Genomic DNA, 15,887 nt, shown 5'->3' on the forward strand with positions numbered 1-15,887 from the left:
CCCTGTTCTCGGGATGAATTGTGGATCTCCTACAGCAGGCAAGAGTGTTTAAAGTTAATTTCTCTTTTTATACAGATATCAATTACCTCTTCACAGCACTGCCCAGTGAGATTTGCAACTTGGCAGCTTGTCTAAAAACTAGCTAAACGTGCAAATGTGTGTGTCGGAGGGCAGAGAAAGGTCCAGTTTGGTTGTCAACCTAGTTGACCCTTCAGTTTTGGTTAAAGAAAAAGGAGAGAGTTTTGGGCCCTATCAGTTACTAAATAGACTACACAGTTTTGTTGGGGTTTTTTTAACTGAAAAAATGGGAAACATAGTGATAAGACCCAAAATACACAACATGAGCTCAACTACTGGTATTAGCCTCTTTCAACTCCTCTCTCTCAGAAAGCAGTAAGCATAACATCCGGCCATAACTTTAAAAGCAGATTAAATAATAAAATGAAGCCGAAAAGTGTAGCGAGTGTAACCGAGGCCAGTGTCAGAAGATAATTCATTCATCAAGTAGTTAAATCTTTTAATTAGGCAGAAAATGACAGTTAAAGGGAATGATACCTTTTACTTCTGAGTGCAAAATAACTGTTAACGTCAGAGGAGAAAGCAATGTTCATTTTGAAGTTCAGACTTACAGATTAGGAGGGGAAAGTATGGATATGTGGATATGTGGATGAGGATATGTGAATGACTCCACTATGGGAATTCTGGCTTTATCTTGACTGCCTGACTTGGCAACTGTTTAACCTAGGGCAAGTTACTGAACCTCTCTGAAACTTAGCTTCTTAGGGATGTAAAATGAGGGTGGTAAAAAACACCCATCTTGCAGGGCTATTGTAAGATCAGATGAGGTCTTAGTTCTGAAAATGTTTTTTAGCCAGGAATATGCTATGATAATGTATAGCATTATTACTATGTTTAAATAATTCATTGAATACCCTTCTTGCCTTCTCTCTACCTCCCTAAGCCACTTCGCTAATGTTTAGCTAAAGTTACCTTCCATCCTTGAGGTCTGCATATCCCTGCTGTTTTAGATTAGGATATTTTTCAGTAATTAAATGAGAATTTTTCATATGTTCCATTTCTGAACCAGCCTGCGTAAGCCTTCGGAAGAGAACTATGGGCTTCTCTGAAACTCAAATTATTCATGCTATCCATATATGAACTAGCAGCTCCCTATGACCTTTAAGGGTAGGAAGATTGGAGATGGAGATTAAAAAGTGGGGGAAATCTCTTCCTGCTCCATTCTGGGATGGAACATTGTCCCATTTTCTTAAGTATTTTCCTCTCTATAATAGAAAAAGTGACTATTTAGTGAACACTTATCATATGCCAAGCACTGTGCTATGCATTATTTCATGTAATCTTCACAACAGACTAATGCACTGTGTACTATTATTGCCACTTATAGATAAGAGGACTATAATTAGAATAATTAAATAGCTTGACCAATGTCACGTACCCAGTAAGTGGCAGAGTCAGGATTTGAACCCAAATCTGCCTATTTCCTTTCCCAATCTTTTTCCATTTGTTGATTGATTATTTACTTCCTGCAGTTTAACTAACTTTGTGTATCTGTATTTGCCTTTCTGTCTGTTTATACTTTCATTCTTGGCGTGTCTGTAACGAGTAGCATAGAGACCTATAAGAAAGATAACAAAAGTGTGGTCCCTATGGTTAAGGAACTATTTTAATCCTTTAGCAGAAAAATGACAGGCAAATAAATCACTCTATGACATGAAAGAATTTAAGAGGTCCATAAGGGATGGAACATCGGTCTCCTCACCTGTAATGTGGGAATAATACTCTACCTTATATGGCAGTTGTTCGGCTAGGGTGAAATACTGGTATCAAGTATTTGGCGAAGACCCTGACTCATAGTAAGTGCTGATTCTATGGGATCTATAATGTTGCCAGACAGTCCTAGGATAATAACTAGGCTACAAAGCTAGAAAAGCAACTTGGCACCAGATTTTTGAGAGCCTTGAATGCCAGCCTAAAGAGTTTGGATCTCCAGCTTGATAACAACAATTATGCCAACATCAATAATCATTCTGAAAAGAAATCAGAGCTGATGCTATTTTACATTACCTTTCAAAATTCATCCTAAGTGAGATGGAGTTGGTGGAAACAGTTGGAACTAGTTTAAAGGAGTTTTGTATTTGATGTACTAAAAGGAAAGATGATATTTTCAAGTTTGATGGCCTGTACTTTTTCTTCCACAGTAATTAGTGAACGCCAAAGGCAGCAACTGGAGTCTGTGAGCTACTCCTCTCGCTACGCTCTGGGCCTCTTTTATGAAGCTGGCACGAAGATTGATGTCCCTTGGGCTGGGCAGTACATCACCAGTAATCCCTGCATACGCTTCATCTCCATTGATAATAAGAAACGCAATATAGGTCAGTACCCCCATTATTTCCCTTAAATACAGTAACAATGGTGGGTGTAGATCATGAAAAACGCTGTTTAATTGAGTGTTGCCGTTCTGAACAGAGCAAGCATTTAACTCCAAGCCACAGGGGATAAAATTTAATGTCACATTTGGCCAATAATAAAATACACAGTGAAACCAGCAAAGTTTTTCAGAAAATCATTCACCACATGGTTTGTATTACTGAATTTATGAAAATAGTGTCAGAAGGTTTAAGATTTCAAAATGGCCCAGGTTCTGTTGCTTTAATATGGATCCATCTATGTGCAAATACATCTCTCATCATTTGTTTCTTGGTTTGTATTTTGTTTGGTTTTTTTATTTTTAAAATTTGATAAGTGCTGCTCTTTCCACTTCCCAGGCTAGAAAATAAAAAGTGGATTTTACTATGTTGTGAAAGTCATTCACTTCAATATAATTTTATTTATTTAATTTTCATCTGGAATACTACATAAAGTTGCTTTGTATACAATGTAACTAAAATGATAGGTAAAACATGTCATAAAAGCTTTACTACAATGGGATAAAATCTACACTCCACCTTTTTTGTTGAAGATAGTTATAAAATTAGATTTGAATTGCAAGGTAAATAGAATTGATTCATTTCAGGCATAAAGGTAAAAGTGTATTCTGTTTTGTAGGATTGTGGTGATCCCTGAGATACTGCTTTTCATGGAATAAACTGTAATAATCTAAGACGACTAAATTCTTGAAAGGAATCGTCATTGCAATTTGTTACGGTGTTTTATGGTGCAGTGATGGCTTCATCAAGCCATTAGTTAGAAGTCTTGCTGATAAAATCACGAACTAACATCTCTTGGCTTGCCAGAACTTTATAATGATAGAACTAGGCTGGAGTATGGTTTTTATATCAGAGTACATGATCTTAGAAAAATGTTTCTTTTATAACTTAAAACTCCCTAAGGGCTGGACTGTTTATGTTAACATGATACCACATATATGTACAATCAGCAGTTCATGAAATGCCCTCTGTAACAGCAATGGACTAACCATTTTTAACTCTACAACTGCTTTGTTCTGAGAAAAGGAAAATTGCCCTTGATCTTTTCATGTTATATGTCATGAATTAGATATTATCCTTTGTGTATTGCTTAATAAGTTATGATATCTGTTAGGGTGTATTCAGTAATATATGACAGAAAAAATAATTTAAACTTATTTACAAAACCTAAGGACATTTGTTATATTATCTGCTATGGACTGAATTGTATCCCCCAAAATTCCTAGATTGAAGCCCTAAATCCCAATGTGATTATATGTGAAGATAGGGCCTTTAGGAGATAATTCAGGTCATAAGGGTGGGATGCTAATGCAGTAGCATCGGTGGCCTTATAAAACGAGAAAGAGAGAGCTCTCTATCCTTCTACACACACCGAGAAAAGGCCATGTGAGGAGATAGAGAAGGTAGGCTGTGTGCAAGCCAGGAGAAGTCCTCACCAGACACCAAATCAGTTGGCACCTTGATCTTGGACTTCCCAGCCTCTGAAACTGAGAGAAATAAATTTTTCTTATTTCTCTTATAAATTTCTGTTTAAGCCACTCAGTCTATGGTATTTTGTTATGGCAGCCCAAGTTGACCGATACATTATCTAAGAGAAAAAAGTTGGGGAGATTTCAGGATTGGTTGATTCAGGAACTGAGCAATATCTTCAAGGACCTAGGGTTTGTCCTTCTCTGTTCTCTTCCACTCTTGATGTTGACATCCCCGGAGGACTGGTAGCAAGATAGCAATAACTGTTGGAGACACATCTAGACCCAACAACATGCTCTGGAAGAAGAGGGACTGTTACTGTCTCTGTCCCTTTCTAAGAATCAAGAAAATCTTTCCAGGAACCCCTCAACAGACTTTATCTTGTATCTCAGAGGTCAGAACTGAGTTGCTCAACCCATGTGAAACCAATCACTGGTGAGGGGGGTGGCACTACAGTGATGAGCCTAGACAAATCAAAGTCTACTCCTGGAGCTGTGTTAAGATCATCTTCCCTTTAGTCATATGAGGGTTAGATACCTGAATACAATAGGATTTTCTTAGGAAGAAAGAAGGGAGTAATAGATGCTAGGTTGGGAACAAATAATGTCCATTATCTTCAAGTAGAGCCACATCTTATGTGGGAGGTAAAGTTCTAAAGTTAGCACATAAGAGAAGAATTGTGTACATTCAAAATTATCTTTGAAAAATTCCTTAAAACTACATGACATTTTGGAGAGTGACATAACTTTCAGTAAATTCAATGTAGCCATTTTTCCAACATTCAATAGATTTGTTTCTTTGGGTGAGGCCAGATGAAATACTTGGTTTGCATTTATAGGACAGTGATATTTTCTACTATGAAAGGCACACAGGAAAGAGAGAGCAGTCATATATCTGAACAGATTAAATCCACTGTACAAATGGAGTGGGATGGTGGGTGAAAGCAGCCACACTATAATGCAGTAGCAATTTATAAAATCAGAGTTATACAGACTTGAAAGAATACAACATAAAAATATTAATAAATTCTTACATGATTGACAGCACTTGAAATAATAGAAATACTAAAAAAATTATATTAGCAATTGCACAATTTTAAAGCTGGAAGGCCAGGTGAATTGGAAACCATGTGTTTGCTACAGCCTGTGGTGATGCCACTTCAGACAGCGAAGAAATACCTGCCTTTCTTTGTCAGCTTTCTGAAAAATTAATCTTGGATTGTGCAAGTTTTAAATTATGGGATGCCTTCAGTAATGGCATTCCCTAACATAAAATCTAACTGCCTTGCTTTTAAACTATTTTTTCTCACTATCTGGGGCCAGAGTGCTAAGTGTGTCTGGTTGAATTCACATTATATAAATGTCCATATAATGTAACCCCACTGTATTTCATTGATGTTGATATGTAACTAGACTAGTAAGAGTTGCCTCTTTATGTTACTAACACTACCCCACACCCACCCTTTATGTGGGGTGTTTTATTGAATCAAGACTTAATACTGGGCCAGCCCAGTGGCGCAGCAGTTAAGTGCGCACATTCCATTTCGGAGGCCCAGGGTTCGCTGGTTCAGATCCCGGGTGCAGACATGGCACGGCTTGGCAAGCCATGCTGTGATAAGCATCCCACATATAAAAAAAAAAGTAGAGGAAGATGGGCACGGATGTTAGCTCAGGGCCAGTCTTCCTCAGCAGAAAGAGGAGGATTGGTGGCAGATGTTAGCTCAGGGCTAATCTTCCTCAAAAAAAAAAAAAGACTTAATACTATAATCCACACACTCAACTAATGAAAGGGAACATTGGTGTTCTGTCAAGGCAGGGCAGCAACAAGATAGATGAAAGGTGGCAGGGTTGAGTTCACAAAATACAGTCTGTTGTTAAGTCTTGAAGAGAGCCAAAGGATAAAGGGTTAGTGGGTTAGTGACCCAAACCAGACAAAGGTCAAGGACTAATCATTTGTCACATGTCAGGAATAGGCAGTACATGCAGAACACCACAACCAGAAACAAAGTCTCCTTAGGCACAAGGGCCAGATTCCAAGGTGTACTAGACTCAATTTCAAGTACCAATAGTTATGAGTATGACCCAATATACTTAGGTTTGTATTTCCCAAATGTATTCAATGGAATACCAGTTTCTTGAGATGCTTTTTGGGAAGGGACTTTGTCATCAAATAACTTTGCAAAATGCTACTGACTTTACCCCTATTTTGGAGAGTCTCAGGGCATATTATCTTATTAAAAGACATTCCTATAGAAAAGACACCTTCTCACTGCATTTAATCTAGAATTTCCCAAATGTCCTTGACCATTTTATTTTATTTTATTTAGGCACCAAACCTACCAATATCCCACAGAAATGGTTCCCCGGGACACACTTGAGAAACCCTAACATGATGTCACCCTTTGTGCTTCATATCTGAGCAGGAATTGTAGGCCAGAATAGGGGGGTGGGGAAGTCTGGTCCTGAAGGCATCACTAGGAAGACACCTGAGATTTTTTTAGAGGTGGCGGAAACCTTGCTGCAGATGAACTCAACACTTGGTAGCATTAGAATTGGAGACAATTTTGGTTGAAATAAGGTCTTTATAATTAACATGGATCATTTTTTTAATTATCAATAAGTTTGGCATTGTGGGAAGAAGTAGGACTTGAAAAGACCTAGATTCAAATTCTGGCTCTAGAGCATGTTAGTGATATGATTTTGCATGACTCTTGTTTGTGACACTAGTTTTTGTAATGAACATGCTCAAAAGTTTTAATGGCCTGAACATGACAGAATTTTATTTCTTACTCACATAAACCCCAAACAGGTGTTTATGATTGGTAGCTAGCTTTCTTCAAAGAGGTGATCCAGAGACCAGACTCCTTCCATCTTTTGACTCTGCCAACTTCATCAGGTGGCTCACAGAGTCACTGTGCTCATAGGCATCAAATCAGTGGATAAGAAAGATAACGGAGGAGAGCACGTGGGATACTTTTAGGGCTAGACCTAGAAATGGTGTACTCACATTCTATTGGTTAGAACAGTTATGTGGCCACCCATATTTGGAAGGGAAACTGGTAATGTAGTCTACCCATGGATGTAGGAAGAATAAAAAGTGGGTTTCAAGAACATCTAGCCAGTCTCTGCTACAACATTTAGCATAGATCCTTCTGTGAAAGGAACAGATTTGGCCTACATGGATGATAAATAGATTTCAACACCAATGCAAATCATTCAAAGGTAGTCATCACCTAGGGCAAAAACTAAGAATGATTCCAAGGGTAGGTCTAGACTCAGCAGAGAAGGATTCAGTTAGCAATGTCTGTTGTGCAGAGGGCATAGGGAATAGTGCCACAAGTGAAATATATTTACCTCCTGTGTAGGAAAAAAACTGTGTTTCTCCTTTACTCTCACACTACTACCTCACTCACAATAGACTCACTCACAAGACTTCAGTGACACCAGATGTGTGGGTTTTCCACACATGAAGCAATTTGGCAATACCAGCTGGGTGTCCTACAATTCAGTTCTGACACTATCTTCCTGGAGATAGGGTCAGATTAAGATGCTACAGGTTAATAGTTCAGTCCCACAAGACTGCCACCACTTTAGACACCAGTTGAAAGTCCCAGGTGGTCATCTGTACTTCTGACTCCTCCTTGGGTTTGATAATTTGCTAGAATGGCTCATAGGACTCAAGGAAACACTTACTGACATTTACTGGTTTACTATATAATAAAGGGTATGATACAAGATATAGATGAAGAGCCAGATGAAGAGGCACATAGAGTGAGGTCCAGAAAGTTCCCAAGCATAGAACTTCTGTCTCTGTGGAGTTGGAGTATGTCACCCTCCAGGCATGTGGATGTGTTTACCAACCCAGAAGCTCTCCAAACCTCCTACTATTGGGATTTTTATGGAGGCTTCATCACGTAGGCATGATTGATCATTAACTTAGTCTCCAGCCCTTCTCATGATGATTTGGTCTTTCTGGTAACCAGCCTCCATCCTGAAGCTATCCAGGAGCCCACCAGGAGTTGCCTCATTAGAACCGAAGACACTCCTTTCACCCAGGAAATTCCAAGGGATTTAGGAGCTCTGTGTCAGGAACCAGAATTAAAGATCGAATATTATAACAAAAAAATGTTCCTATCACTTAGGAAATTACAAGGGTTTTAGAAGTTCTGTGCCAGGAACTGGGGGGAAAGACCAATATATATGTTTTCTATTATTTCCTAAGAAGCTCTCTGAGGTCTCTCCCAAGATCTTAAATTTGGAGTCAGACTGGCCAGGAATCAAACTTTCTAGATTCAACTCAGTTCTACCACTTCCTAGCTGTGTGACATTGGGTAAATTACTTAACCTGTCTATTTCCTGATCAATAAGATGAGTAAAATAATACCAACCCCAAAGGGTTATTGACGATGCAATGGTTTAAACATATAAAGAGCTTTGCACGGCATTTAGCAAAATAAAGTCTGTATCTATGGTGTCTATTTTCATAATTAAACATTCCAGCCTTAGTTTGGATATTATATTCCTCAAAGCAAAGGGCATAAATATCAAAGCCTAACTTAGGTGAACACAACCATCTTTTACCAAGATAGGAGTCAGCGTGGCTTAAATAAATAAAATGTACAAGTAACCCTGAAAACGATTGGTCAGAATTTCAGCATCCTTTCCTGATCACCATCTGGAAGAGCGTTAATGATCAGTAAAATAGCCAATAGGCAGCAATCTGGGAATATTAATACAATCTGCAGCTTGAGAATTGTGATGGCCGATGACCATAATTACATAGCTTTCAATATCTGATCAAAGGAAACAATCCAACTCATCCAAAAAGAAAACAAATGAACAAACTTTTTCATCACACATGGTATTTCTACTTGCAAGGACTTTATTGTTAGGATTCTTAAGTAACAAACACTAATGTAATACATAATGCCTTTAATGCCCGTTTCACAAAAGATGCAGAAATGTTATGCCATATATGTTCCATACATGTTTATTACATCAACTCTTTATAAAAGACAGGAAAATAATATGAAATCCTATAAATCATTGGGATGGACCAGGGACCTTAAATCCAGTCACCTTGTGTTCACTTAAAGGAGCTCATGATTATTCCAATTAATCAGATAGCCACGAAATTAACACCACAAAATGGTCTGCTTTAGGATTTAAATAGATGTGGAATTATTTGCCCTTAAACTTGCAGAAAATGCAGTCCAGATAGGTAACATTTTATAAGCAGAACAAAAAAGGAAGCGGGGGATGGAGGGAGAAGGAGAGGGAAAGAACTGTCATCATGAGAAGCTGTCAGGTTGCCAGTTCAGGCTTTTGTTTTAAAATATCAACTCCAGAAACAGAGCTCTCGGATAAAATAGCAGTCATCATCTTAAAATAACAAGCAGTAACCAGTTACAAAATTCATGATATTATGTCTTTTGTATAATAGACATAGTCATTTGTAAGTCAATTATGTAACTGATGCTGTCCATATAAATCTGTCAAGATAATTTAATAAACACCAAATACTGATTACAAATATCCGTCTCATTATTACTATGATGCCATAAGATATCACATGATTGTAATAGCAAATCTTAGGATGATCTCTCAGGAAGAAAAAATATATATACGTGTGTGTGTGATGCATAAATGTACTTATATAAAATATGTGTGTATACACATATGTATATATGTATACATAAAAACAAATATCTATTTGTTGTCTTTTCAACTAACAGACACATTGTAAAATAAACTAATCCTATTTTACATAATATTTGCCACTTCTAAAAACGAAAATGAGTTTTCTTTAGAAAATGAAATAATTCAGCCCATTTTGTAAGGAGAACATTTGCACACAAAGTAAAAACAAACAACAGATCCCTTTCAGCCTCTAGTTTCTCTATCAAGCTATCCTCAATGGGAAAGATTTACATCCCAGATAACACTTGTCCTCCCACTTGCCAAGTAAGTTAATGCCAGAGATGGAGGGTAAGTGGAAAAGCAGCTAAATATATAACATCAAAAATAAACTTTAAAAATATCTTATGGAGTATATTACTGGGAAAAAATTTATCTTATAGAAGTTCTTTCAGAAAAATTGAATTCCCAAATATTTGATTTACATGTTTTCTATTCTTGATTTATTCAGTTGAACAGTTATTTGCAAATATGTATTGAAAACCTTCGTGTGTGAGGCACCATGCTAGGAACTGAGGATTCCACAGTCCCCATCCTCATGAAACATAAAGTTTCACGAAGTCTACTCAAATAAGACATTCTGAAGGAGATAGTTACCTGAAGCTCTGTTGGACTAGTGATTTGGAGTCAAGTAAGAGTCCTCCTAAATATGAATGGATGCACTAATAAAAACAATATAGAGAGCATTAACTTACATCTATAATTAAAACCAGGAGAGTCATGTTGCCTCATGACCATATTATGAGCCTTTAAAAGAATACTTAGGACCTTTTTTTTTTTTTTTTTTTAAAGATTTTTTTATTTTTTCCTTTTTCTCCCCAAAGCCCCCCAGTACATAGTTGTATATTCTTCGTTGTGGGTCCTTCTAGTTGTGGCATGTGGGACGCTGCCTCAGCGTGGTCTGATGAGCAGTGCCATGTCCGCGCCCAGGATTCGAATCAACGAAACACTGGGCCGCCTGCAGCGGAGCGCGCGAACTTAACCACTCGGCCACAGGGCCAGCCCCAAGAATACTTAGGACCTTTTGTCAACATGAACCCAATAGTCTTTCTTTAGGCAAAGAAATGAAAGATGGAGGCTATGAAACATTTAAATCCATGAATAAATCAGAAACTTTAGTATGGCTTATTATTTAACTTTATCCTGGGGCAGCTGAAAAGTTCAATAGATACAAATAAGTCATGAAGTCCCAAGAAGCAGTGAGCAAAAGGGTAAAGAAAGTCTGGAGTCCAAAGCTGCCTGACATTTCTGTAACTATAAGCAATTCCAAATTACAGATTTATAAAGCATCCACACTAAAAAATGAGTCTTAAACATTAAATACTCTTTTTGTGTCAACATTCCACCTTTGTGTTCTGCTTGCCCTGCCCTCTGAGAGTGGTATTTTCACTTGTGGTATTGGCCTATACTTGTGCGTGTCAGGCTGAGATTTAGAAAAGCCCTTGGGTTGACCAAGAATTGGTCCAGAACACAACAGCCAGATGCGTTGGTGACTGAGTGTAGTTTTTATCCTCTATTAGTGGGGAACAAGAAGGGAAATGAGAATGAAATGACTGTTTATGATGAATGAATAGGCGGATCTGAAATTTACAGGCCATAAATGAGAGCACCAGAAAAACTGACAGAGGCTGCCATCACTGCTGCCAGTTTAGAAAGGAAACAACAGGGAAAAACCCTGTGTTGGCTTTGTAAGGAGGTGAGGAAAGCCAGTGTATAGCTAGGAGGGAAAAATCAGCAGTGGTACACAGCTGGGAATCGCCACAGTCTCTCTGACCTCTCCAATAACAAAGGCCATGCAACTAGGTGTGTAGCTATTGTCTCATGAATAAAATGCTGTATTAAATGTAATAACATCTAAATTTTGCTTTTTATAATTACAATCCTTTGAAGGAATTGTTCTTTTGTTTATTGAGCACCTAGAAAAGATTAGATGCCACTTTGGGAGTGGGAGCAAGAAGAACTAAATTGCTTTGCCTAATTGAGGAGAGCATTTCAGACATCCTGAGACAATGAGGAGGGCAAGGAGCAGAGAAGCAGAAAGAGGAAGAAGAAAACTAGACGGTTCGAGGCTCTGGTTTGACCCAAGGGATTACTATGTAGATTTGTAACTCGTTCGCTGTATGGTTTACTTTGTGACCCCCTCCCACAATTACTACACCCTCAGCATAGTTCTGGATTGAGCAAGTGCTTTAAATCCATAGTTACTTTTTACTGGGGAGTTTTGTAAGTCAAGATATTCCACGCACTTTCTGGAATATCTAGGGTGAAATTAGACAGGAACTTTACGGTTTCTTCAGGTTAGTTCCTGCGCAAAAATGTGGAGTCCGCTGACTATATGGCAAGCCTCACATCTGCTTGAGACCCTTATTTTGAATCAAGACTGAACTCTTCATCCTCTGGACCTCAAATAAAGCAAGCTCAACTTGCTGTTTCCATAATACTTGCAGCCACGTCAATCTGTTGAGAGAGCTGGAAATTAGGAAAAGGCTCTTGTTATGGGACTGAACTGTTTCGAAGGATCTTGAAGTTAAGTCCTTACTGCAGTCTGAAGTGAAGCTGTCAACACCCTGGGTTGGAAGCCAGAGCTCAAAATGATCTGCTCTGCTCTGCTTCCCAGACAAGTGCCTGGTTTTCATCATTCTGGAGGCATCTCAAAACCTTTGCAAGTTGAGAACAGTCTTGTAAAACTGTGTAACTCTCAGACAGCTTGTGAGCCTCAGGTCCTGGGAGACAGCAAAGACTTGTTGAGCTGGAGGAGAGCTTGGCAAGTCTTTGTTCTCGTCCATTTTTATCTGGGACCATGACAACACTATCCCAAAGAGGTGGGAACTTTCCTTTGCCTAGAGCTCCCTCAGAAAAGATTTCACCATTTTTCTCATTGCCAAGAATTCCTCCTCAGATCAATCTAAATGTTTCATGGGCTAAAGAATTGATATGCCCTATGCGCAGAGCCTGCTGCTTTCTCCAGAATTAGAAGCTCTCTCCTTTAGCTGGAATGCATGCCACTATCCAACATATGTGTTATCTATCACTGGATCCTTCTTATCTTAAGCAAGATTGAAAATGAGAGATAGACACTAACCTCAGGGCATATTAGGAGTGTGTATTTGGTGCTCAACAAATATTCGCTGAGCCAGTCATCCTTTTTGCACCTCTGAGATGCCCTTCCCTGGTCCTGAAATAACACCAACAATTAATACTTCACCACTGGTCACCCACTTGGCAGGCAAGGAAAAGTAATGGCTAGTCAGCAAATTGTTCAGCAAATTGTTCATCCCTAAGACAAGCTAGGTATCTGTTACCACTGCGCTTTAAGTCATATAAAATGAATGCGCTCTCTATTTAATTGCTGAATCTGGAAGCCCTTGAAAAGCATATGTGAGTTCTTGGCAATTAGAATGGTCAGAAGCCCTTTTGGAGGCTCTTTACCATGCCTAGAACATTGGGAATACTTTACTATGTAGTATCAGAGGTATTGCCAGAAAGACCTGGAAGTCTTATTGAGCCCTCTTTGCAAAGAGGTAGAAGTATTCTCAGTAACAGTTTTACCGTGGTCTCTGGGGAATATACATCTGTTTTGAATGATATCTTGTAACCCAGACCTTGATTTTCAAGGTTGCACTTCAAAGGATCCCACTGTTCTCTTTGTGAAAGGTATTTCTTTTTAATACTTGGTTAAAGAACAACTGTGCTCCAGCTGAGATACTTAACCTAGAAAATATGCGATAAGCCTGTAAGTGTGCCATTTCTCTGCCACGGTTTAGCAGTTATCTCTTTTTCTATATCACAATGGCATTAAAATGAAATGATATCTTGCATAGGAACCTTGCCATTAATGATGCGTTCATATTAACCCAAGCTTGGAGAGTGATGAATTCTTTATTGTATAATTCATGATTTGGTTTTTATTATCATGGATGATCAAAAATAACCAGTATTATCCAGCTTGGTGCAGTGCACTTTGCAATCACACGGACCTAGTTTCAAATTATAACTCAACACTTAGAATTAGGTTGAACCATTTATATTGCTGTCTTTGTAGATTGAAAATGGTCAAATACTAGCATTTTCATGTTATTCAACCTAATAGCTCTGTGACCATGAGTAAGTTTCTTAATCTCTCTGAGTTTCACTTACCTGTACTGTAAGTATAAGATTAATAATGTCTCCCGGAAATGTTATGAATTGAATGAGATAGTATATAGTAGGCACACAGTGAATGCTGTTTTTATAGTTGTTGTCACACATAAATTATTTTGTGGTTTCAGTCTATCAGGTGTATAAACTTTTTTCATTTTGAGAAAGAGAGAAGGAAAATGTCAATAGTGCAAGTTTAGTTAAATTGTATTATCTTTTGTCAAAAATATTAACACATTAGCGTGTTCAAACAATATCTCATTACCTGAATAAGGTGTTAAGCTCAGAGGACATTAAGTTAGATGCAGTTCCTTCTTTTTATGGAGTCTCAAATCATTTTTTGAATCAGAATTATTCAAAAATACTTATATTGCAGTGTATCTAAGAAGAGTAAGACACTATGAAGTAAGTCCCCAGCAAATCAAAGGGCTGAGACAAATTCAAGAGCAGGTTTTGAAGTCTGACTGCAGAATCTCACCCCAGGAAATCACTTCATTGTGTTTCATAAATACTTTATATCAGTTAGCATTTTTAACTCTGTCCAGATTCACCAATCCATCATTTTGCCCAGATGTGACATTATTGAGTCAATTTAGCCTAAAGAGCCCTTTGGTTTATTACCAGTGACTCTCTTGTTATTAAGTGAGCTGAGAAGGCTTTGATATGCCCTCTAAGATCATATGTGGGCCCTGCTATTTTTAATGATCATTGCCCCTACAGACTTCATATATGTGCTCATTTAGATAATGAGAAGAATCCACGTGTACTGTACAGGACATAGAATTCCCTGCATAGTATGAATGAATATTAAACATTGGAATCTGAAAAGAATCTATTGAAATTCCATTAATATTTATAACTGATCTGTGGGACTAGGGGAATTCTTCAGTATAAAATATTCCAAATTCATGTTTGTAAAAATGAAGCATCCTTGAATTTAAAATATAGTTTTCCTCACTGAATTAGATTTCTATTATACATATATCTAGTGAATTCTTTATTATTGATGTTATATATCCTTTCATTATTTAATAGAGTCAGGAAAGACATTTTAGAACCTGGAGCTCAGTTGAACCTAATCCACTCTTTTTTATTAAAAATGAAATGCCTGTTTGTTCCCTTTTCCACTGTCTATCTCCATAGTAGGGGTTTCTCATAAGTAACTAACAATATCATAAAGATTATAGTCCCTTTGATTTAAGAATTTTTGCCAAAATATCCAGATTCAGTCTCTTTTTTTCCTGTCGAAATATAACAGGAAGAGTAATTCCACTGGTCTTATTTGTAAAGGAGATAAGAACATCCACAGTAACCCAGTAAATTTCCTCTATGAAAAGGACCAGAAATATTTTGACACAATCATAAATAAAAACTTCACCATCTGATTAGTCTCAGTCTTTCAAATTCAGTATTTTATAATATCAAGGCAAAAACTTCTCTTTAATGCCCCAAATGAACTAGAGCAAAGCTTTAGGTCAAATCTTCCAGCCCAGAGATTTATTTCATCCATTCACAGAATCCTTTTGAACAGTTACAGATCTAAAGCTGAACCCAATTATGCAACTACAGCGATAAAGTGATATTCTTAGAGGCAAACCAGTATGCTGGCTCAAGGGGAAAACCTTGCCCAATGTGGGAAAAGAGTCCAATCATAATACCACTTAACACACAAAATTTCATGTAGGGCATGATGCTGAGTAGGCCGAAAGAACAATGTATAATAAAGGATGGCTGCTTATTGGGAAAGTGGAGCATTTGAGTGGACTATCATCATAGAAACCAGGGCTTTCTTGCAGACTGTGGAGGAACTCCAGCAAGGACCTGGAACACCAAGTGCGAGTTAGGACAAATCCTCTGCTCTAGGGACCTGAGTAGGGTTTAATTAAAGGACTATTGAAACCCTTTCGTTTTTCCTTTTGGCAGTGCCAATAAAAGCTGCAACAGGCTGAAAATCTCCTTGTGTCTCAGGATAAATAGATGTTTTCATGGAACTTGGGAGGTCTTAGCCAAAGAAAAAACTTCTCCCAAACAGATCCTGAAATATATGCAGTGCCACTAAACATGGCCCCTTTCTTTAAATGGGCAGAATCTATGGAATTTTTAAAGGAATTAATACAAGGAACATAGAGGGAAGATT

The 15,887-nt window shown here is 37.9% G+C and overlaps 1 protein-coding gene across 3 annotated transcripts in view; it reads left to right on the forward strand.

Moving 5' to 3' along the window:
* RNLS (renalase, FAD dependent amine oxidase) overlaps window positions 1–15,887 on the forward strand; it is a 253,211-nt gene that overhangs the window by 196,666 nt on the left and 40,658 nt on the right. For all 3 annotated transcript variants that reach the window (XM_044754831.2, XM_070487634.1, XM_070487629.1), the window contains one exon: window positions 2,220–2,393. In XM_044754831.2, coding sequence (XP_044610766.2) covers window positions 2,220–2,393 — 174 coding nt within the window. The remainder of the gene's footprint in view (window positions 1–2,219; window positions 2,394–15,887) is intronic.

Source organism: Equus asinus, chromosome 2 (genome assembly GCF_041296235.1).
Source record: "Equus asinus isolate D_3611 breed Donkey chromosome 2, EquAss-T2T_v2, whole genome shotgun sequence".
Classification (NCBI taxonomy): domain Eukaryota; kingdom Metazoa; phylum Chordata; class Mammalia; order Perissodactyla; family Equidae; genus Equus; species Equus asinus.